At 36.4% G+C, this 21,706-nt stretch overlaps 3 protein-coding genes across 5 annotated transcripts; all 3 read right to left on the minus strand.

The window, feature by feature from the left end:
• Positions 1-998: 998 nt before the first annotated feature.
• LOC107843261 (kinesin-like protein KIN-5C) lies at positions 999-11,617 on the minus strand. The gene is made up of 23 exons (XM_016687528.2): positions 11,185-11,617; positions 10,934-11,063; positions 10,077-10,235; positions 9,647-9,996; positions 9,427-9,565; positions 9,088-9,185; positions 8,851-9,007; positions 7,990-8,059; positions 7,811-7,887; positions 7,528-7,581; positions 7,352-7,432; positions 7,163-7,274; positions 7,002-7,088; positions 6,750-6,925; positions 6,334-6,495; positions 6,112-6,219; positions 5,820-5,978; positions 5,664-5,747; positions 5,387-5,592; positions 5,083-5,184; positions 3,592-3,701; positions 3,084-3,235; positions 999-1,393 (listed from the first exon to the last, which is right to left on the minus strand). Exons 1-23 carry the CDS (start codon positions 11,232-11,234, stop codon positions 1,193-1,195), a joined length of 3,024 nt encoding a protein of 1,007 aa, XP_016543014.1. The 5' UTR covers positions 11,235-11,617; the 3' UTR covers positions 999-1,192.
• A 678-nt stretch (positions 11,618-12,295) lies between these two features.
• Positions 12,296-16,524, minus strand: LOC107843260 (50S ribosomal protein L7/L12). 2 transcript variants are annotated; one of them, XM_016687526.2, is made up of 2 exons: positions 16,367-16,524; positions 12,296-13,364 (listed from the first exon to the last, which is right to left on the minus strand). In XM_016687526.2, exon 2 carries the CDS (start codon positions 13,260-13,262, stop codon positions 12,681-12,683), a length of 582 nt encoding a protein of 193 aa, XP_016543012.1. In that variant the 5' UTR covers positions 13,263-13,364; positions 16,367-16,524; the 3' UTR covers positions 12,296-12,680. The 2 variants fall into 2 exon arrangements, with proteins under 2 accessions (XP_016543012.1, XP_016543011.1); XM_016687525.2 differs by having other exon boundaries at positions 12,296-13,368.
• Positions 16,525-17,429: 905 nt separating this feature from the next.
• Positions 17,430-21,417, minus strand: LOC107843259 (60S ribosomal export protein NMD3). Of its 2 annotated transcripts, none has more exons than XM_016687524.2 (2): positions 21,139-21,417; positions 17,430-19,207 (listed from the first exon to the last, which is right to left on the minus strand). In XM_016687524.2, exon 2 carries the CDS (start codon positions 19,182-19,184, stop codon positions 17,646-17,648), a length of 1,539 nt encoding a protein of 512 aa, XP_016543010.2. In that variant the 5' UTR covers positions 19,185-19,207; positions 21,139-21,417; the 3' UTR covers positions 17,430-17,645. The 2 variants fall into 2 exon arrangements, with proteins under 2 accessions (XP_016543010.2, XP_016543009.2); XM_016687523.2 differs by having other exon boundaries at positions 20,993-21,383.
• Between the last annotated feature and the right edge of the window lie 289 nt (positions 21,418-21,706).

The raw sequence follows: 21,706 nt of genomic DNA on the forward strand, positions 1-21,706 counted from the left end.
TTTTGTTTAGTTTTACTTATTTATACAATAAAATACAATACCATATACTTTTAATATAATACAATTGTTAAAGATATATATATTTATAATAATGATACAATTTCTATATATATACATATTCTATAAATAATTATAGCATTTTTGTACACATTCTATATAATTTTTAACTACAATTATTATTTAGATACATAGTTTATAGGACTATATATAGTTTCTAAATGCATTCTAAAAATGTATCAATCTAGTATAAGAGAGTATCAATTGAGTATATGGACACTGTAAGTGTATTAATATAGTATAAAAGTGTATTAATATAGTATAAAAGAGTCAATTGGGTATAGGAACTGCATGTGCTTGCATAAAATTTCCTTTCTCTTTTTTAAAAAATGTGTCAATTGAGTATAGAGACTCAATTGGATCAAATGACTAAAAAGAGGAATTAAAAATAGCCTATCTACCTTTTTAAAATTGTGGCCATTTTTTAAAAATATGGTGAGTCCATATCCTTTTTCCTTAAAATTTTGTGGGTCCATCTGTAAGGACCTCGTAAATGAAATCGAATGTTTTTAAGGGGCGTATATAGGATTTTTGAGGCATTGAAATAAAAATATAAGTTTTTAGAGGCCTTTCGTGACTATTAATTAGTTCAGAATATGTACGACTAAAACTGTTTACCTCAAATTTCATGAGTCTACCCGTAAGGACCAAGAATGTCACGTGTCTTTTTTTAATTGGTCGCATGTCACATTAACAATGATTGTAAAAAAAAAAAGCATCACAATGACACAGTTAATAGCTGGTTTAGGTTTTTAAAAATGAACATTGTCTATTTCAAATGCCAACATAAAAGTTCATGTCAAATTTAGAGTTACATCGATGTGTTTGGCCTTTATTTTGGCATTTAAGGCTCATGAATTTAATCACTCATCTTTCAGCATGTATGACAGTATATTTACACGCTATTGAAGTTGAAGAATGAAAATTTTTTTAAAAAACAATTTTGCACTAAAATTTTATCTATTATTCACCATTGATTGTTGCTATGTAAGTGTTGCAAGATGAACCATCAACTCTTCAAGGAACAGCACTTTTACAATACATAAAAGTATCATCTTTCACTAAAGAAATGCACCAAGGGGTGCTCATTTACAGCCATTTTTTTTTTCTAAATCCCAAGGTGGGATTTATTTTTCTAATTGTTGATGAGTGATAGAGGGGACCTTGGTATAAGTGATGGCTTTAGTTCCTTTAATTGGAATGACTCAAATGAATTGTTCTCTCTAAATTCTTCAAGTAGAGTCTCCATTGGCATGGCTCTCAATGAATCAATTGTTCCCTTGCTGGGTACATCTTGCTCACACCTAATTGGTGTTGTCCCAGTTGCCTCATAATCCTGAGTATCAATCAGAAATATTGTTAAGAGTACAGCAAGAGCATACTGTCTTTTCTTTAACTACAAAATGCCAAGAGCTTGTGAGAGAAATACAGGAGAAGAATATTATTGAATTGCTGTAACTACACGAGGCACTACATTACGGTCCTTTTTCAAGTAGGAATCTATATGTTATTCCTATTCATACTCATATTCCAACACTCCCTCTCGAGCTGGTGCATAGAAGACATATGTACCAAGGTTGTTATGGATGTAATTAATATGAGGGTCGGTGAGGGACTTGGTGAAGATATCTGCACAAAAACTGATAAGGACTGCTCTGGACGAACGTCTGGGAGACCTCAATTGAAAAGGAACAAAACGGAAAAGTGATCCGAAAAGTAGTAAATATCGGCGGGAAGTCGATCTGTCGTTGGAAAATTGCAGAAAATTGATATAAAATATATATGGGTCATCTCGGGATCAAGATATGAGTCGGAACATGCTCACGCGCCGGTTTATTAGATTTGATGGTTGAAAAATGGTCACAATTTGAGAAAAAATTATGTGTAGGGTCGAATGGTGACACGACTTCACTAAGAAAGAGAATTATATAGGTTGGATCAGAATGATGGCACGACCCTACTGAGAAATAGAAATTATATTGGTAGGGTCAGAATGACGACACGACCCTACTGGAAAATAAAAATTATATGGGTAGGATCGGAATAACGATACGATCCTATTGAAAAAGAGAAAATATATGGGTAAGGTTGAAATGACAGCACGACCTACTGAAAAAGAGACATTATATGGGTAGGGTTAAAATGATGGCATGACCCTACGCAAATCAGATCTGAGGAGTCACCAGAAAGACACACAAAACTATGCAATCAGATCTAAGGAGTCACCGAAAAACATATTGTGCTATACAACTCAAATATGAAAAAGTAGTCAGAAACAAAAACTACGCAAATTAAATATGAGAAGTAACCCGAAGAGATGAACAGTGCTACGTAAATTTAATATGAGAAAGTAGTCACCAAATAGATGAGCGATGCTACGTAAATCTAATATGAGAAAATAGTTACCAGAAAGATACATGGTGACCCAACTTTTGCTAACATAATCATTGGCCAGGCGGGCGACATATATGGATTATAGCCGTCCGCCGGCAATGGAAACTCTTTGATTCTTTACTAATATCGTGGAAGCTCTAAGACTATGTGAGAAATACATTACAATCCTTTTTCAAGTAGGAATCTGTATGTTATTTCTATTCCTGCTCATATTCTAACAGAGCTAATGATGAATGGATTCTTATAAAGTGAATAATAATGTAGCAACTAATCCATTGTGCAGTTAACAATAATGCAAGGAATGGCATGTATGGATTATCACTTTTAAGGGCATTTTTCTCTTTGAATTCTTTATCTTCATATTGCTAATACATGTGTTCTTATTCCCATTTCTATCTTGCATAAAGTAATACATGAATTCTCACGTAGCTTGTTGTTGCTATTATCTATATGTCAACCAAAGTGTGTTAGTCATGGCGGATTAATTTTTCTTATATGGCCAACAGAACTGCACTAGTTATGCAGCAAATGGAATATGGCAGCATTGTCTATCTTCTACCAACAGCAAAATAGGCAGTAACAAAGTGAAATCCTGAGAAGTTAAATTTGTCCAAGATTCTTGATTTGCGTACCATGAACTTCTGTTGAAATGTTTCAAGGGCCTTCTGTTCAATGGAGGTAGACTGTGTGCAGTGATTTTTCTTAAGTTCTTCAAGGGTCTCCGAGTGTGCACTGGCGGTACCCAAAATGCCAGATATAGATGCTCTTTCTTCGCCTGATAAACCTGGATAAGAATGAACCAGCACACCAACCGTAAAAACCACCATTATAAGTTATTTTTTCGGTAAAAATTACTACTTCAATAACAGCTACATATTGGCAGCAGCACCCCCACCAAAATATGAAACTAATCATGACAGGCGAAACTAGATAATATGCTATAAAAGTGTACTTACTACCTCATTTTACCATGTTATTAAGTACGAGCGCATTTTACTTCCAAAATGTCTAACTTATTGCCTATCTTTAGATGATTTTCTTTAGTATTGAACTGTAAGTCTACCGTTTATTCTGTTAAAGAATCCTCAAAAGCTACAGACCCCAAAATCAGAACATACTAGACAAATTTTAAAACCTTACCGTCAATAGATTTAATGATATCTTCACTATTCCTTTTCACATCTTCTTCAGCAGCTTCCTTTGTGGAATCAAATTCATTTACATGTTGATCGTTGCTATCGCATATGTTCCTGTAACAGGAAAAAGAGTAAAACACAGCGAGATGTCATAATGATGTTTGATAGAGTGCTTAAGTTTCTCTACAAAGAGAAAGTAATAAGCTCCTATTGGTTCTTCAAATACATTATCTATTTTATTTCTTCATGCTCTTGTCCTGTTGTTTTAATAAACCTTCCGTGATCCACTATTGTTGACAGAGCAAGTTTAACCGCTCACAAATTCCCCGAGTAGTTAGAGATATAGGAAATTATCTTAGATTCTCCCAAAGAATTTCCACTACTTGATGGTTCTCTTCCACCAGTACGAAATAATACCCAACATCCATAAAATACTCTCAATTGCCAGCTACAATAAAGTTATCTCGGTAAGTAGGAAAGAAGAGTGATAGAAGTTGATTTGAACACTTGGAAATATTTTCAAAAAATTCAATATGGCATCATTGACAAATTATAATGCATACCCTTACCACTGGGACTGGAACAAAGGAAGCAGATATTTAATGAACGGGCACAAATGAACAAAACATGAAAAGACATCACATTATCCAAAATAGTTTCTTCAACCAACAGTGTTAATAGGCACAAAAGGGAACTGAAAATTGAATAAACACTTGGAAGCCTTCCCATCAACGATTTAATCAGATGGTGATCGCAATATTACATCTGTTGTTTATTTCTATTTATCTGTTTGCAAGGCTGGCAGGGTGGAGGATGGGGGGCTTCTCCATCTTGAAATGATATCCTGGTGGACTTCTCGAATCAAATTGAACATTTCAAGTGCAGAGATTAAGAACCTTTAATTTATAATACATCTCCAATATTCATTTTCTTTTTCTTGTCATAACTAAATGAAATAAAATGTTTAGCATGACTTTAGACAATTTACTTTTAAGGAGTATGAGCTCTTATCCATTTACAAAACAAGGGGTAATACAGTGTTATCAAAGGCGCGCTTAAGCCCTGAAGCGAAGCTCAAAGCGCGTTGAGCGCTTCGCCTCGCTTTATGAACGCTTCACTGTGTCATCAAGTTTCTAAGGCATACTTTTCTTCGCCAATGAGTCTCCTTCTGAAGAAGCGACACTAAACAATTGATAGTCCACTTTATCGTAATTGTTTTTCAATTTCTTTGTTCATATATTTGTCAATCATGCTTATAATTATTACTCTTGGACTAAACATGAATATTTGTATTTTTCTCCCTTTGCGCCCTTTTAATTGAAGCCCACACTTTTATTTGCACTTTAAGCCCCAACAGACCTTAGATCTTTCTTGCAATTTTCACTTTTGATAACACTTGGGTAATATACATCTTTCATTCACTAAAAGTTACCAGTATGTTACTTATCTGCTCTTCAGACATGGAATAAAATACCAAGTAAAATTAAAAATGTACCTGACAACTGAATGCATTGTCGAAACATGTTGATTGCCCATGTCTTTAACTGATTCATGTGTACTTTGCCACCGTTTCAGAGCTGTTTCAGTTGTGTTTACACTGCATAGAAAAGCCACACACAATTGCTTACCGAAAAAGTAAAAGCAAAAATATTTAAAATGAAATAGAGTAAAGAAGAAACAACTATTCATCGAAAAAGGAGAACAAATTTAGAACAGGGTTCAGTTAACCAAATAACAACTGAAAGTTACCACAATTTTTTTAAAAAGCACAAATATAAGGTGCAAATTCAGATACTTACCACTTCTGCATGAGTAACTCCATTCGGCAATGTTTAGCAGCAGAGAAATCAGCATTTTCTTTGGTCCCACCTTCTGCTTGTGTATAGAAGTCCTGCCATTTTCTTTTTGCATCTGTTGTAATGCCTTCCATAGAGGATACATGCCCATCCAAGAATGTCTTATTTGCAGAAACAGTTTCTCTAAGATCAACAAGCCTTGCACCAACCTGTTTAGGTAAACTTTGAGAAAGGGAACAGAAGAAAGATCATATGTAGATCACACGAGTAGAAAACATACCAGTTCTTTTTGGCGGCGCATGTGATTGGAGATCAAGGAAGTCATCTCAGCAATAAGCTTCTCTGCATCTGATCTTGATTGGTCCTGAAGAAGACAAACACAGGGATCAGAATTAGAGGAACAACAACATTGTTATATCAGGTTTCTGAGGCATACCTCATATGCCTTCTCAAATTCAGCAATAGACTTCGTTTGAATCTCATCAGCTGTTGTTGAATGCCTTTCAAGACTTTTTGATTCGTCTAAGAGCTTATCAAAAAATCCTTGAATGATCTCGGAGATATTTGTCAAATGTTCTGTACTGTCATTAAATCTCTACACGATTGGGAAAAAAATCAATGATGAATAATGCAGAACTATATCCTCAAAAAAACTTCAACAACCAAAGCTCTTGATCTAATAAGTGTTGATTATCAGTCAAAATTTACAAAAGAGTTCATATTGAAACCTGGCGAAGCTCTCTAGCAAATTTTGCCATTTCTCCTTGGTGCGTTGACAAAGTGCTCTGAAGTTCATCAAATATCAAATTTGCTTCAGCAGACTCTGCATCTAAAAACTGCAACAAGGAGAGGAATAAAGTTAGGGTATTCAAACCACAATCACATCTATTATTGTATACCAACAGAAATCTAAATGCATCAGAGCTGAAAGCAAAACTGCCATGTCGTACTTCTTTAGTAGAAATAGAGTTAGAAGAAGCCAAAGTCGAGATTTCCTCCAGAGCAGCATTAGAAGTAGCTTTATGCAGCCTCACTACATTTTGCATAGCCTCAAAGTGAGATTTGTACAAGGCCTTCGAAGAATTGATTTTCCTTGTCAAGTCTAAGGCAGCCTACAACAAAAGTTATGACATTGGAGGTTTAAAACAACTGGAGAGAACCAAAGAAAATCACAGAAATCACCAGCCGAACAAGCCAAACAAATAGAAGGGGGGAGGCAGAAGATGAAATAGGAGAAGATCCACTCGTATCCAGTGGAGGGGAGGCAAAGAAAAGCACAGAAATCACTAGCAGAACAAGCCAAACAAACAGAAGGGAGGAGGCAGAAGATGAAATAGGAGAAGATCCACTGGTATTCAGTAATCACCTTGTCATGTGATTCAAGAAAATCACGACAGATTTTCTCGACGCGCTGGAGGTGTTCATTTTGCCGAGACACTGACATTGCCACTGTGCTGGAAAGAGAACCAAGTTGCTTTGCAAGCTCGGATTGAAAGGTGTCGACCACTGACCGATTATCAGTATTCAGTTTATCCTCTCTAGCTGGAAAAAGTAAAACAGATAGGATGAAGTGAGTAATCCCGCCAAATCATGAAGCAGAAGCGATTAAATTTCTTACCAATTTTTTGAAATAAGGAAGCATTCTCTTGAATTGATTTCTCCAAGTCAGCCCGTAAAACGCATGCTTGGTGAGCCAAGGCATTTTCTGAAAATATCAGATTTCAAAGTTAATACTGAATGGGAAAGCACACTTCAAAATGAAAGTTCAGATAACTATACCAGCTTTCTTTTGTTCAGAGATGATAAAATCCCGCTCCTTGAGAGTATATTGACATTGTCTCAACTGTTCTTCAGAGTAGGATAGTACTTTGCTTGTTTGGTTCAATTGTTTCTACAAGAACCCTCTAGTATAAGAACTTTCAAACAGGTAGCGAAACACGACAAAGGAATAAAAGGTTAGCAATTCACCTGTGTTGCATCAAGTTTACTAGTCAAATCTGAGCACTGCTGAACCTGACTATCATGTCTACTTTGTAACTCCTCGAGTTGCTGATTATCACAAAACAAAACACAAAATATTATTCACATAAGAGGTAGAATATACGAGAATTATTCAACTAAGAGGGTTTCAGTCAAGTACAGACCTTCTGCAGGTTTTCTATGCTAACTCCCATTTGTTCAATTTGATCAGCCATTGCCTAAAGTAAAAAAAAGGTTAAATATTCTATATCAGAAAACTCTTACAGTAAACAAACTGAATAAATCCTAATAGAGTCAGGATGAACATATAAAACAAAGGGAACAGATCTGTATAAGCAGATGAGCTTCCAATCTCATCAAGATAAGATTTGGCGATAGAGATCATAGACAGATATTTTTTCTACTCATTCCTTGAACAGAGAAAAGCAAAAAAACAAGAGTGCCTACCTTTCTCTCACTCTCTTCCTGATAATATCGTTCTTTTGGTATATAAACACCATTCTTCTCACGAGCAGCATACACCTCTGGAAGAAGCCGTTGGAACAAAGGGTAATCAGTAAAATGTTACTCTGAACTTGTGGAAAGAAGCCTTTAAAATATCCCATAGATTAAGTTTAAGCACTGACCTCCTTTAAGCCGCTCAATTTCGCCATACAAATCCTTGATGAGGGTTGATTTCATCATTTTTTGATTCACCTACAGATAAACATCAAAAGGAATGAGATATTGAGAACGGCAGAACTAAAACAATTGTTACAGTTCAAATTTTGTAATCTTATGTAGTTATCTGGGAATCAGAGTCTATTCCATGTTGCATCAAAGTAATGCACAAATGTCAATAAATTAAGTCCACGCCAATAGAATTCAACTAAGAAACCAAAATGACTAGATTCACTACCAGTAACAAATTTGCTTTTAAAAATGTCAGCTAAGTCATTCATCCTCCCGATGGCTCTGAACTCTTTCTGACTGGTATAAAGATTTCCTGACAAACAACCTTAACAATAATCTCCTTACAGTTATAGCAGTAAACCTGGAACATTTTGTTATTCAGTCCATCTAGTATTACTCATCAAATTCCTTTGAGGTAGAGTGGCATACTAAATAACTTGATTTACCAAACTCAGTGCATCTCCACTCTAAAAGGAGTATAATGTAACCCACCGCTGATGTATGGGAATGTGAAACTTATATTTGCTTCAGTACTTGCTCCACACAATAGTAAAACAGGCGAATGAGGGTTGCTCACATGTACCAGTATAAAACACTAAAAAGACCATAGATTACTATGACATGATTAACATCTTTGGAAAGATATCCATTGGGTTAAAGCACATCAAAAACATGCATACAGACAGAAGATGAAAAGCTGTTGTACGTGAATACAAGAGAAGTGAACATCAGACAAAGATTTTCGATAACGAAAGAGTGAGGTCAGCATAAGGTGATTCTGCCAAGGATACCATTTTGCTTTTTCAAGAATTTACCTCAGGCTTATTCCTTATGTGTTTGGCTCTGTGGGCATAGTCTAGTGTGCTCAAAGTCTCCTCAAGACAGTGCACAGCAGGTGACACTGTGGCAATGATACATGTTTTGGTTCTTCCTCCCAATGAATCACGCAGCAAACGTGTAAGTTTGCTGTCCCTAGAATTAGCATCATAAAAGATGCATAATAAGTCTACAGATCCAAGACTGGATAAAGAACAACCAAAAACCTTAAATACCTATAAGGGATATGCCCAAGATGCTCAACAAGGGCATTAATCACCCGTCCAAGTGTGAGTAAACTTTTGTTTATTTCTCCAGCTTCCCTTGCACGACCCTGATAATTAAAATTTTAAAGTATTTAACAGAACAGAACGGTTTCGTATTATACTGAAAGTAATAAACCAGAAAGATATTGCACAAGGTATGAGAAAAATAAGTATCTCTAAGTAAGGAAAGAAAAAGAGGAAAAAACTAAGAGCAAGCTGCCTTACAGAAAGAAAAAATTAAAACAATTGTTTATGTTTGATTAGATGAGAAATGAAACGAGTTAATAAATGGACCAGTAAATATGTTACCTCCCTAGCCCCAGAGCGAGAAATATTCTCTGAACCAGCCAAATCAACTAAATTCAACTTGCCACATTTTATTAGTTCTTCGCCTTCAGGGGTGGCTTCCTTGATGTGTATTGTTATGGAAAAAAGAGAGTGTGACCGACTGAAACAAAACCATTATTACTCTCATCTTGTACGCAAATGGATAATAGAATGATTATCAAGACAAGTAAAATAAGTGTACCTTGATTGCTTATTGAGCAAGGTTTCAGCAGTCCGGCGTTTTGATGATCCCCTTTCAAGTAAGGTGAATATCTCATTAGCACTTGTCACAATTTCTTCTTCAAGCCCTCTAACTAGAACTCCACCTTTCCCATCCTCCATGAGTGGCAATTGTTTCTTCTGTCTGTCTTCTAAAGCAACTTTAGACAAATCCTCAGGGGCTAACAAATCAGTGATTTCTTCGTTATACAACTCTAAGAACGTAACTTTCACACTGTATTCAGCATTTTGACCCTCCAATGTATCAAAAATTTGCTTCACTGCTCTGGGTATGACACCTGCATCTTGTGGCAGCTCTCCATTAGGCCCACTCTGCGATGTCATACAATAAATAATAAGATAAGTGCCTAAGCAAGATTTTAAAGTAAACATAAGCTCAAAGCCTGCAATACCTTGGACCTCTTGCATTCACCTTCCATAGTGTAAGTCTTCCCCGTACCAGTTTGACCATAAGCAAAAATTGTACAGTTAAATCCTTCTAAAACCTCATTGACAATGGGGATAATTGCTTGATCATAGAGGTCCCTTTGTTGTGCTGAGGGGCCAAAAACCTGTACTTTATCAACAGAACAAGCATAACGATATTATAAGTAACACTTTCTAAACTACATGAAAGTATCACATTTACACATTTTAGCACTATGAATGACATGACATTGCATAATAATATCAAATTAGTTTCTATAGCCAACTCTGAAAAATCAAATTATCCTCTCTTTTTTTAATCTGAAATGCTTTAGCGAAGCAAAAACCTTTCTTTCCTTTTCTGTAGCAGATACAACAACAAAATACCCAGTGTAATTCCACAAGTGGGTCTGCCGTCTGGGAAGAGTAGTGTGTACACAAACGTTACCCCTACAAGGTAGAGAAATTGTTTCCTATATGCCCTTAGCTTAAGTAAAAACATTACAAAGCAGTTTGAAAAAAAAAAAAAAAAAAACATGGGAGTGAAGATTTGTGCTCCAAAATATGAAAAAAATTTAATAACGTCAGCAACGTTTATGTTCAAACTCTAAAAAGAACCAGTTCCAATTCAAACCAAGCAACAAAACATTAGAGTAATCGAAATGCCTTAATCAAGCAAAAACTAATCTTTGTTTATTTTCTCTTGAGCAAGATATTAGCTCCCAAATACACTAAAATGCTTAATCACATCAGCAACCACACAAAGCTCCTATCTTGAGGTTTATCTTCTAGTCAATGTACATAACCAACTCAACAAAAACATCAAAACAATTCGAAGCATTACCTTATCGAAAGTGAAAATCCTATCGATATGTTTTCCAGCAATGTTCTGTGAAACAGCAACTTCTCTCTGTAACTCATTACACGTCACCACTTGTGGAGCATTACTCCGTAACTCATCGTTACTAAACGGTCTGCAAAATCAACACCAAAATTCAAGAAAATCAAAACCCAATTCCCAGATACCCAAATAACAAAACCCTAATCCCAAAACCCCCCCCCCCCCCCCCCCAAAAAGAAAAAAAAAAAACTTACCTGCAACGAAGCAAAACCTGAACATTTACGCCTTTTTCCTTATTCGACATCTTCAATCGCTGAACACACGGTGAACCTATGCTTCTTTTCGGTGTACTTGATTGAGCCACTGTATGTTTTTGGTGTTACTGTGTGTTTTTGGTGTTTGTGTGAGAGAAAAATGCTGAAGCAAAAACCGAAAGAGAAAGTGTATAATTTGTGAGAGTTACTGTGTGTTTTCGGTGTAAGTGTTTGTTTTTTTGGTGTTTTGAGTGAGTGGAAATGGAAGATCTGTAAATGAAAGCGGGAAGAAGAAGAAGAAGAATTTGAAATTTGAGAGAGGCGCGGTATGGGGATTGATCTGGACCGTTGGTTTTTGTAAGGGGATTAGATTGGACGGTTGAGATTAATTTATGGTTGTCTGACTATTTTAGATTTGTTGATAATGGGCTTTTGTTAAGCCCAATTGATATGGGTCATTTTCATTTTTGGTTCTATTTTGTGTTGATTTTTAATTTGGGAAACTTTCATGAATAGCCATAGCTTAGAGTGTAGTTATCATTAGTAGCTATAGTTTGTTTATTTACCATTTGTAACTATTGTTTTGGTTTAGTCGTTGTATCAGTACTCTAATAGGTTGTATTAATTTGTTGATACGATGTATCGGTTCGCTGTATCAGTTTGTTAATAGGTTGTATTTGTTTGCTATGATCAGCGATACGACTTTATGAAAAACTCACTTGTATCAATCATCATCAACTTGTATCACTTATATTCATTCGCTCCAATTTCACCCGTATTCATACATATACAATCTAACTACAACTTCGACAAACACTTGTATCAATTGTTATCAATTTGTATTCATCTGGTCTAATTTCACTTGTATTCATTTGCTCTATTGTATCAAGTTTACCAGTTTGAGTCACTTATATTCATTCACTTTAATGTTTGTATCGACACATACCATCTTAATGGATACAATCACGATAGGGGATTTAGGACAAATATTCACCGGGGATTTGAGTCACTTATATTCACCGGGTGCGTGTAAATTTTTACCGTTGGTTCAACAAAGTGTATATTCTTTCTCATACATAAAAGAGTTAACTTATTGGAATTCTCAACAGTCTAGCAGCAAGATCAGAAACAAAATTTTATGGTCACCATGCCATATGGTGTAATGTGTTTAAAGCTCTAAAAAGCCACATAATTCCACAGAACCAACTATTAGACAAAAATGTAATTGTCCGAAATCCCCTAAAAAAAAAAAAGAGCAGCCCGGTACACTAAAACTCTCGCTACGCGCAGGGTCCGGAGAAGGGCCCCACCACAAGGGTGTATTGTACGCAGCCTTACCTTATACACAGCCTTACCTTGCATTTCTGTCAGAGGCTATTTCCAAGGCTAGAACCGGTGACCTCCTGGTCATATGGCAGCAACTTTACCGGTTACTCCAAGGCTCCAAGAAACAAAAAACTGATAAACAGAAATTATGCTAAATCCAGCAGAGGCTATTACTCCATAACCGCGACTCCTCCAGCAGCTTTGATCTTTTCTATTATTTCATTCGCCTCCTCTTTGGTTACTCCTTGCTTAAGTATAGCAGGAACCTTTTCGACCAGGTCCTTTGCTTCCTTCAGACCTAGACTCGTGAAGGACCGAACCTCTTTGATCACCTTGATTTTTGCAGCTGCATCAAATTTCTCCAACTTGACGTCAAATGCTGTTTTCTCTGCTTTCTTCTCCTCAGCTTTTGCCGGTCCACCAGCTGCTCCTCCCATTGCACCCTCCATGCCTTCTACTGAAATTTGTTTCAAAGTAGGGTGCCTTAGTATCTCTCTGAGTAACGGACCGATTTGTCTACGCTCTTCTGAGGGTAAAGCAGCAATACGTTCAGCAAGCTGAACTATCTTGTCCGATGGTGGGGGCCTAGGACCATATGGATCATAGACATCAGGATATTTGTATCTTATGGGCTTGGCATTGGGATCTCTGGGAACAAAATCAGGTTGAAATGAACGAGATTGCAGAGGCCCTATAATTTCACTAAGAGCTGTACAGGTTTGGACGGGCCTTAACCATGCAATAAGCTTCATGCTTAAGATATCTTAATCAGAATCTCATACGTGTTGTGCTAATGCAGAAGACCTCGGATAATTTGGAGTTCAACCACTTGGTAAAGCTTGTGTTTTACTCTCCTACCTTGAAAAGAAAAATACACATTCAGCTGATCTAATAGAAAGAACAAAAATTAGTCCGATCATCTTGGTAAAAGACAACCCATAATGCACCCAATCTATCAATATTACACAAACATTTATTGCTCGGAAACTAAAACTTTCATTTGTTTAGTTTATGAAGGGTCCGTTAGTAAAAGTTCCTAAAATTTATAAGTTGAAATGAAGTCTAAGGTGATATAACTAAAATCAGGGATACAATGACTTTAGATTAACATATTCGTCAGTATATTATAAAAACAAGCAAGATGGATAACAGACCAGTTGTCATCTTCAAAAATAAAAAGACAAATGTAACATTTTAATTTACACAAAAATGAACTATGAAAGATATACAGATAATAACTAACAACAAGGAATGAACAAGACTGAAACTAAACTGGCAATCTCCTCTTGCTCTTAGCATCTATAGAGGTCCACAAAAATGCATCTCATATAATTTCATTCAAGCTAACCTTTAATGTCCTATTTACTATGGGTGGGCACCGATCAATTAGGTTTGGTATTAACAAAATTTGGTTCAGTTATCTGGTTTTTGATTTGGTGCACCAAACAGCCGAACCGAAATTAGTTTGTTTTGGTCAGTTTTCAGTTCGGTTTGGTCGATTTGGACCTGTCAAATTGGACTTTAAATTGGTCTTTTTCTACTCAAAAGTATGTTTCAAATTTTATTTTTAGGAACGCTTAACTGTTAAAATTATAAGGTTGAGAAGTTGGACATTCAGCTTAAACAATTAATTATCCTTAAGAAGGCTGAGAAGTGTACACTTTCATTGCTTGAAACTGGAGAACTGTTGATGCACCTATCAAAGGAAACATAGAACTATCATTTGCTGCTTTCGCACTGACTGCAGAGAGGATTACAATTAATTCCGGTTAATGTGGTAAATGCTAATATCTCTGCCTTTTTAACCAAGGAAATGATTCTCAGAGAGCTGAATTTAGCTAAGACACATAAACCTGGGGATGCCTTGTTTACATCTCAGCCGCATTTACCAATAGCTGAAGAATCCAGCAAATGCAAATGAATAATATTATTAAGTTACTCGGACTCTTCACTTTCGGAGTCGCACCCGTGTCGACACGACATGGGTGTGGGTGTGAGATCCGCAGCTGATTTGGTCGACCAATTTTGGTTACTTTGACCAAATCGATTGGGAAAGTGCGGACAAATTTAAGAAATTCTGTAATCAAAACAAAAGCTAAGGTGAAATTGAAGAAGATGGAATACCTTGTATATAGAAATTTCTATGTTATTGCTTTTCCTTTTATCTCCTTTCTGGATTTTCTTCTTGAACAATATTTTCTCCTCAAGTTTTCCACATCATCTCATAATTTATGTTTTATAACTCTATTTTCAGATATTTAAATTATTTTTCGCAGAATCCCCGCACTCGTATCCATCCCTAGATCCGTATCCCCGAACCTTTAAATTGAGACCATGAAGGATCTGACCTCTATATCTGTACCCGTATCAGACACCCGCACGCGAGTCCGAGCAACTTATGAATTTCCGACTCAGAATCAAAACTTTATACTCTAAAATAAGAACAATTGAAAACATAAGAACTACTTATACATGGAATAACTTACACACATATATAATATAACCAAGAAAATCAGAGATAGATATTTGGAACTATGAAGACGAACAAGCAGCGGCAGAGGGGCAGCAGTGGCAACTCAATCTTTCTCTCCCAAATGAAAATTTTGATTTGGGACCCTGGGCTTAGTTAGTGTTCTGTATGTATGTATCAGTGTAATATATGGGCTGCTTTTGAAAAATGGGTAATGGGACTTTTAGGCAAGGTGAATTTGGGCTACAGAAATTAAAAGGTGAGAAGATCTCAGAACCCCATTTATTAAAAACATTGATTTTTGGTTGAAACATTAAAACCAACACTGAACTCAAAAAATATTAAACCACAAACCGGCCAAACAAAACGAACAAATGGAACCGAAAAACCAAAATTTGTGGTTTAGACAGTTTTTCAGGTTTAATGCCCATTCCTAATTTTTATTTTCTAATGGAAGCATTACAGTCCTTGACAAGCATACAAATTGATATACCTGAATAACAAAGGTAAATAGCGAACATTCTCTTTTTTACCTAGCACTTTCAGCATAATCCTAATAACAACAGAAGCACCTGTGCCTCAACCCCAAACTAGTCGGATCGTTATACGAATCACATGTATCCTCTATTTGGATTAACATTTCACAGAAACCAATCATAAAGTTTCTTTCTTTCGTCAATATGTGCCCCTAACCAATGAATCTCTTGTTCTTACTCCACAACCAGGTTTAAGCACATTAAATTGAATGGAAAGATCAACCTAGTGGCAGGACTGTGATTTCAGCCTCAACTCTAAATCTGTCATTCATTATTAATACTCCAAGGTAGTGTAGCGCATTTCACTAAATATAAACACATGTTTTTAGTTTGCAGCTAAAAATGCAAACTTTTATTGATATTCCTCCTCTTTTGAATGCTACGTTATATTTTCCCTATTATTTTCTACGTGTAGCTTCTCTGATGTTCGTCTACACTGAGTTTCTTTTTGTTGCATAGGTAACTGAAAGCCCAAACCATAGCACTTTAATCCTTGCAAGCACTACCTCCTCAACTCCATCAATTTCAAACTTACTATAAACACATATTTTTTAATTTGCATCTAAAAAAGCAAAATTTTATTGCTTTGCTCCTCTTTTGAACGTTACCAATTGTACTTTAATCCTTGCAAGCACTACCTCTTCACCTCAATCACTTTCAAACTTATTATAAACACATATTCTTTACTTTGCAGCTAAAACTGAAAATTAAATAACAAAATATTTATAAATAGCTAATAAAAATTGAATCCTAAGGATTTTCAAGCAGCATAGAGATCCAATTCCAATTCAAAAATAACATTTCACCGAATCAAAAGAAAATAGTAGTAATTAGGATTTAAGAGAGTTACAAATTAATATTCTCCAGAGAAGGAGATCGCCGCCGTGAGAAATTGGGAGAAAACAGAGCAAAGTTTTACCGTCCGGCGGAATACGGTGGCGACTGGCGGAAGAAGACGGGGCGAATTTTGAAAGTTAGGGCTAATTTAACTGAAAAATACTAAGAATTGGATTGGGTCGAAATAATTGGGCCTGAGAGTTATATATGGATCCACAAGGCCTGATCCATCATTCAACTGTGCATAAATAGCCCTTTTGCTAAGGGTGATTTGCACAAAAGTAATATTTTTACGAAAAACAACGTAAATCCCGACAATTTGGAGCTTAATTACAGAAAATCTCGTTATTTTACATATTTACTGAAATTCTAATTTTTATTTTGTCGAGATACCTAATTACCTCCCGATACATCCAACGAAAATACATTTTTTTCTTTGTAAAGATACATAATTAGCCTTCGGTATATTTTTTTTTTAATTTTAGGTCTGCCGAGATGCATAATGTATCCAACGAAGATGCATTTTTTCTTTTGTAAAGATACATAATTAGCTCCCGATATATCTTTTTTTTGACTTGAAGTTTGTCGAAATACATAATTAGCGGAAGATACATAATTAGTTAGAAATTTTGTCTGTAGCATATGTAGCTTTCCTTGTTGTTTGATGCAATAACTGATTTCCTAGAATTGAATCAATTATTCTGGGAAGAAATCATAATTGAAAACTGTCAAAATTGTTCACAATGTTTACCACAAATGGAACTGTTCAAATTTACCAGTAGTTCAGTATATTATTGTGATGCATTAAATACCCATCTTTATCTGCCTTAAATTGACACTTTCATCTTTAAAAAGGGCAGCCCGGTGCACTAAAGCTACCGCTATGCGCGGTGTCCAGGGAAGGGTCCATCATCTTACCTTGCATTTCTGCCAGAGGTTTTGTTTCCAAGGCTTGAAACTTTCATCTTTGTATCTGACAAATGAAAATGGCCAACCACCCATAACACTCCAGCAGGTGCTCGATGTGAGGGAGGTTTGGGAAGGGTTAAGTTTTAAACATCAATGGAGAAGCACGATGATCAAAAAACACAGATAAAATAATTGAACAGTCATTATACACACCATAGATCCACACCATAAAAGGAAACAAAATTTTTTGACTGCAGTTCTTTCATCTTAGCTCATGTCTGCTATTCTAACTGAACCTTACGGGCTAAAGATGCAGCAGCAGCAGCAGGAGGTTTCTCACCAGTGAAGTTCACCTAAGATTTTAGTATACCGACGTACCCGACTCACTCCCTCATGCTATCATTGTCAGCTTCCTCCTCACTTAAATCAAGATCAGCTAACAATTCCTCCAACGGGACAGAAGGAGCATCGTCACCATCAGTCACAGATGCCATTTCTGATGGCTGATACTCCTTGTTACGGTAAAGGGATATGTTGAACCTCAAATCTGGATTCTCCTCTAAATCTCTTAAGAATTGTTCATACTCAGAGTTCATCTTCTCTTCATGATCTCTCCCCTTTGCTGCGTTGTCATCAATCTCCATATTGAGAGATTTCAGCTTCCATGAACGAGGCTTCCCACGCTTCTTCTGCCATTTCTCTTCATAGCTCTTCTTAACCAGTATCACATCTGGGAGAACAAAGCCTTTATACTTGTCCAGCTCACTATCATTACTATTAGCAGCATATAAGTCATACCCAAGTGCATAATCCCCAGGATTTAGAAGATGCCCCAGATGTGTTCGGACGTTGAAAATTGTATCATTCTTTCCAAAATCAGATATACGAGCTACTTGGGCATCTGCCAAAGCGTACTTAGATCCACCAATGTTGACCTCAGAAGAAACAGCCTCAATATCTAGAACTATATATTCCACAAGCTGCCTACTGGAAAGTAGGGACTTAAAAGACGCCCTCCAGTATTGTTCCGCATCCAGAAAACAGTTCCTGAGAGTAAATGGGTCAAGTAAAGCAATGTGGTTACTCACCTTGGTGCAGATCACAAGTGGTCCTAGATTCCCCAAACTATTTGAAACTTTTGGCGGAAGACAAATCAAGTCCTCACGACAAACTGGCGAAATTTCAACTGAAAAAGTATACTTATAGTTGTAATTGTTGCTCTTGGGATCATGAGACACCAGTTGTTTGTCATTACGGCTCCGACTGGGAACAACTTTTCCTATGAACTCCACAAACTTTACAGCATGACTTCTATTAGAGAAGAACAGATCAATTCCTTGATCCATTTGCTTAATCATTATAGCACGAGCAGCAGCATCATGCTTAAGAATAAGCTGTTCCAAATAGAAGAAAGTTCGCCTGTGAGAAACATGCTGCCGTAGCTGCACTGCAGCCACCCACTGATCAGGATTAGCCTGAACCCTCGTACAGGATTCACACATTTGGTCTTGGATAACATATTCAACTGTATACGCCTGCTCAAGGATAGCTCCATGAAGAACTTCTTTCTGAACCTTCAACTTGACTTTGATTCTCTTGGAGTGAGGTTCAGTCCAAATGAACTCTGCCTGCACTAAACGAACTTTATTCAAATTCTTCAACCTCTTCACACAGAATGTCAATAGCTCCTTTGATTCTAATTGGGCTTTAATCCAGGTCCTAGGAGGCTGCAAATAGCTGTCACATTCAGGGCAATGACATATGATAACATGCTTCTGGAGACCTTCTGTAATGTCAATTTCAGACCTCAAGCAGTTGGCACACATATTGGCAGCATTTGGTTGCATACTTATACCACATTTGCAGCATAAAACATTTCCAATTGTATGATGCACTGTAAACATACCCATTTCTTGTGCCATGGCTGGTAAGAGACAGATAAGACCTAAGCAGAAAAAGGACAATAAAGACGATGAAATATGCATAAACAATCTAAATTACAAACCACCTAAAAAGTATGTCATATATTGCAAAGCCAAAGTCTACATTCACATCTGGTCCGACACCGGCACCCGAGTCCAAGCAACTTACGAGTTTCCCCGGACTCAGATCTAAAATAAGAACAATAGAAAATTTAAGAACTACTTATATATGGAATAACTTACACACATATATAACCAAGAAAATCAGAGATAGAGATTTGGAACTATGAAGACGAACGAGCAGCGGCAGAGGGGCAGCAGTGGCAACTCAATCTCTCTCCCAAATGAAAATTTTGATTTGGAACCCCAGGCCTAGTTAGCGTTCTGTATGTCTGTATCAGTGTAATATATGGGCAAGTTTTGAAAAATGGGTTATGGGACTTTTGGCTGGGCCAAGAATTTGGGCAACAGAAACTAAAAGGTAAGAAGATCCCAGAACCCCATATGTGCCCCCTTTCTTTCTTGAAATAAGTTTATGCTAACAGTTGAATGGGCCAAATTCATGATAATTCCCTTTGATTTTAAACATCATTTCTTCAATTATCACATTAGTTGGTCATTGTTATTTCTATTGCTCCTTTTTTGATCGCTAAGTTATGTTTTCCCTATCATTTTCCCTGTCCTCTTTACTCCTGTATTTTTCTTTTAGCTGCTCTGATGTTCATTACTCGAGCCTCTCTACCTCCTCATAGGGATAAGGTCCGCATACACTATACCCTCCACAGAGCCCGCTTTTTAGCTACACTTTATATGTAGCTGAAAGCCCGAAGCATTGTAATTTAATCCTTACAAGCACTACCTCTTTGCCTCAATCAATTTCAAACTTATTATACACACGCAGTTTTCTTTTAGCTGCTCTAATGTTCGTTACTCAAACTAAGGATTTTCCTAAAACAACCTCTTGACCTCCTCGAGGTATTGGTAACGCCTGCATACACTCTATCTTCTCCAAACTGAGTTTCTTAATGTTGCATAGATAGCCAAAGGCCCGAAGCACTATACTTTAACACTTGCAAACACCCTCTTCACCGCAATCAATTTCAAACTAATTATAAACACATTTTTAGTTTGCAGCTAAAAATGCAAACTTTTATTGCTATTGCTCCTCTTTCGAATGCTATGTTATATTTTCCCCATTATTTTCTATGTCTCTAGCTGCTCTTATGTTCGTTATTCAAGCTGAAAGTCTTTCTGAAACAACCTCTCTACCTCCTCAAGGCTAGGGGTAATGTCTGCATACACTCTACCCTCCCCAGACCCCACTTTCGCAACTACACTGAGTTCCCTTTTGTTGCATAGGTAGCCGAAGGCCCGAAGCATTGTACTTCAATCCTCGCAAGCATTACCTCTTCACCGCAATCAATTTCAAACTTATTATAAATACATTTTTTAGCTGCTCTGATGTTCGTTGCTCGAGATAACGTCTGCATACACTCTACTCTACCCTACCCAGACCCCACTTTCGCGACTACACTTAGTTTCTTTTTGTTGCATAGGTAACCAAAAGCCCGAACCATTGTACTATAATCCTTGCAAGCAATACCTCTTCACATCAATCAATTTCAAACTCATTATACACATTAACTTTGCAGCTAAAAATGCAAATTAAATAACAAAATGTTCACAAATAGCTAATGGAAATTGAATCCTAAGGCTTTAAGCAGCACATAAATCCAACTCAAGAATCACATTTCACCAAATCAAAAAAATAAAAAATAGAAGTAGTAATTAGGGTTTAAGAGAGTTACAAATTAAAAATTCGCCAGAGAATGATATCGACGCCGTGACAAAATTGGGAGAAAAGTTTTATAGTCCGGCGGAGTACGGTGGCGACTGGCGGAAGAAGACGGAGCGACTTTTGAAATTTAGGGCTAATTGATTGAAAAATACTTACTAAGAATTGGATTGGGTCGAAAAAATTGGGCCTGAAAGTTATATATGGATCCACAAGGCCTTATCCATCATTCAATTGTGCATTGCTAGCCCATCTGCTAAGATGAAATAAACAAAAACAGCTCGGTGTACTGAAGATTCTGCGATGTTAGGGTCGGGGGATGAAATAAGAAAGAGGAAAATATGAATTTTAGAATGATAGACATGCAAGTCATGACAAATTTATTAGACTTTCATATTATGTTCACCATATATGTCCTGTTAAGTAACTCACAAATTGTATAGAATCATCAATTTTTTGTTGACTGAATTAAATATAGCTTGATCCCAAAAATTACACGTAATATGTTGACTGCAATGCAAGAAAAAATAGGACAAATCTTTGTTACATGTCAAAATTAGGAGAAATGAAACCATCATAAATATTTGAATTTATATGGTCCACTTTCTAATTATTCACCATTTAAATTTTGGAGTTGCAATTACTAATTTTATTTATTGCTCTAGACATATAAATTCTGGATGTGACAGTGAGTGGTCCATAGCACAACTCACAACTTGAATTGATT

The sequence above is a fragment of the Capsicum annuum genome, chromosome 9, assembly GCF_002878395.1.
Source record: "Capsicum annuum cultivar UCD-10X-F1 chromosome 9, UCD10Xv1.1, whole genome shotgun sequence".
Taxonomy (NCBI): domain Eukaryota; kingdom Viridiplantae; phylum Streptophyta; class Magnoliopsida; order Solanales; family Solanaceae; genus Capsicum; species Capsicum annuum.

Excerpts from the sequence above, each read along its gene's own strand:
- LOC107843261 (XM_016687528.2), bottom strand. The coding sequence starts at position 11,234 with ATGTCGAATAAGGAAAAAGGCGTAAATGTTCAGGTTTTGCTTCGTTGC. Across the intron at positions 10,236-10,933 it reads GGATTTTCACTTTCGATAAG|GTTTTTGGCCCCTCAGCACA; the intron begins GTAATGCTTCGA and ends GATAAAGTACAG. Across the intron at positions 5,979-6,111 it reads TTGCTAGAGAGCTTCGCCAG|AGATTTAATGACAGTACAGA; the intron begins GTTTCAATATGA and ends CCAATCGTGTAG.
- LOC107843260 (XM_016687526.2), bottom strand. The coding sequence starts at position 13,262 with ATGAAGCTTATTGCATGGTTAAGGCCCGTCCAAACCTGTACAGCTCTT.
- LOC107843259 (XM_016687524.2), bottom strand. The coding sequence starts at position 19,184 with ATGGCACAAGAAATGGGTATGTTTACAGTGCATCATACAATTGGAAAT.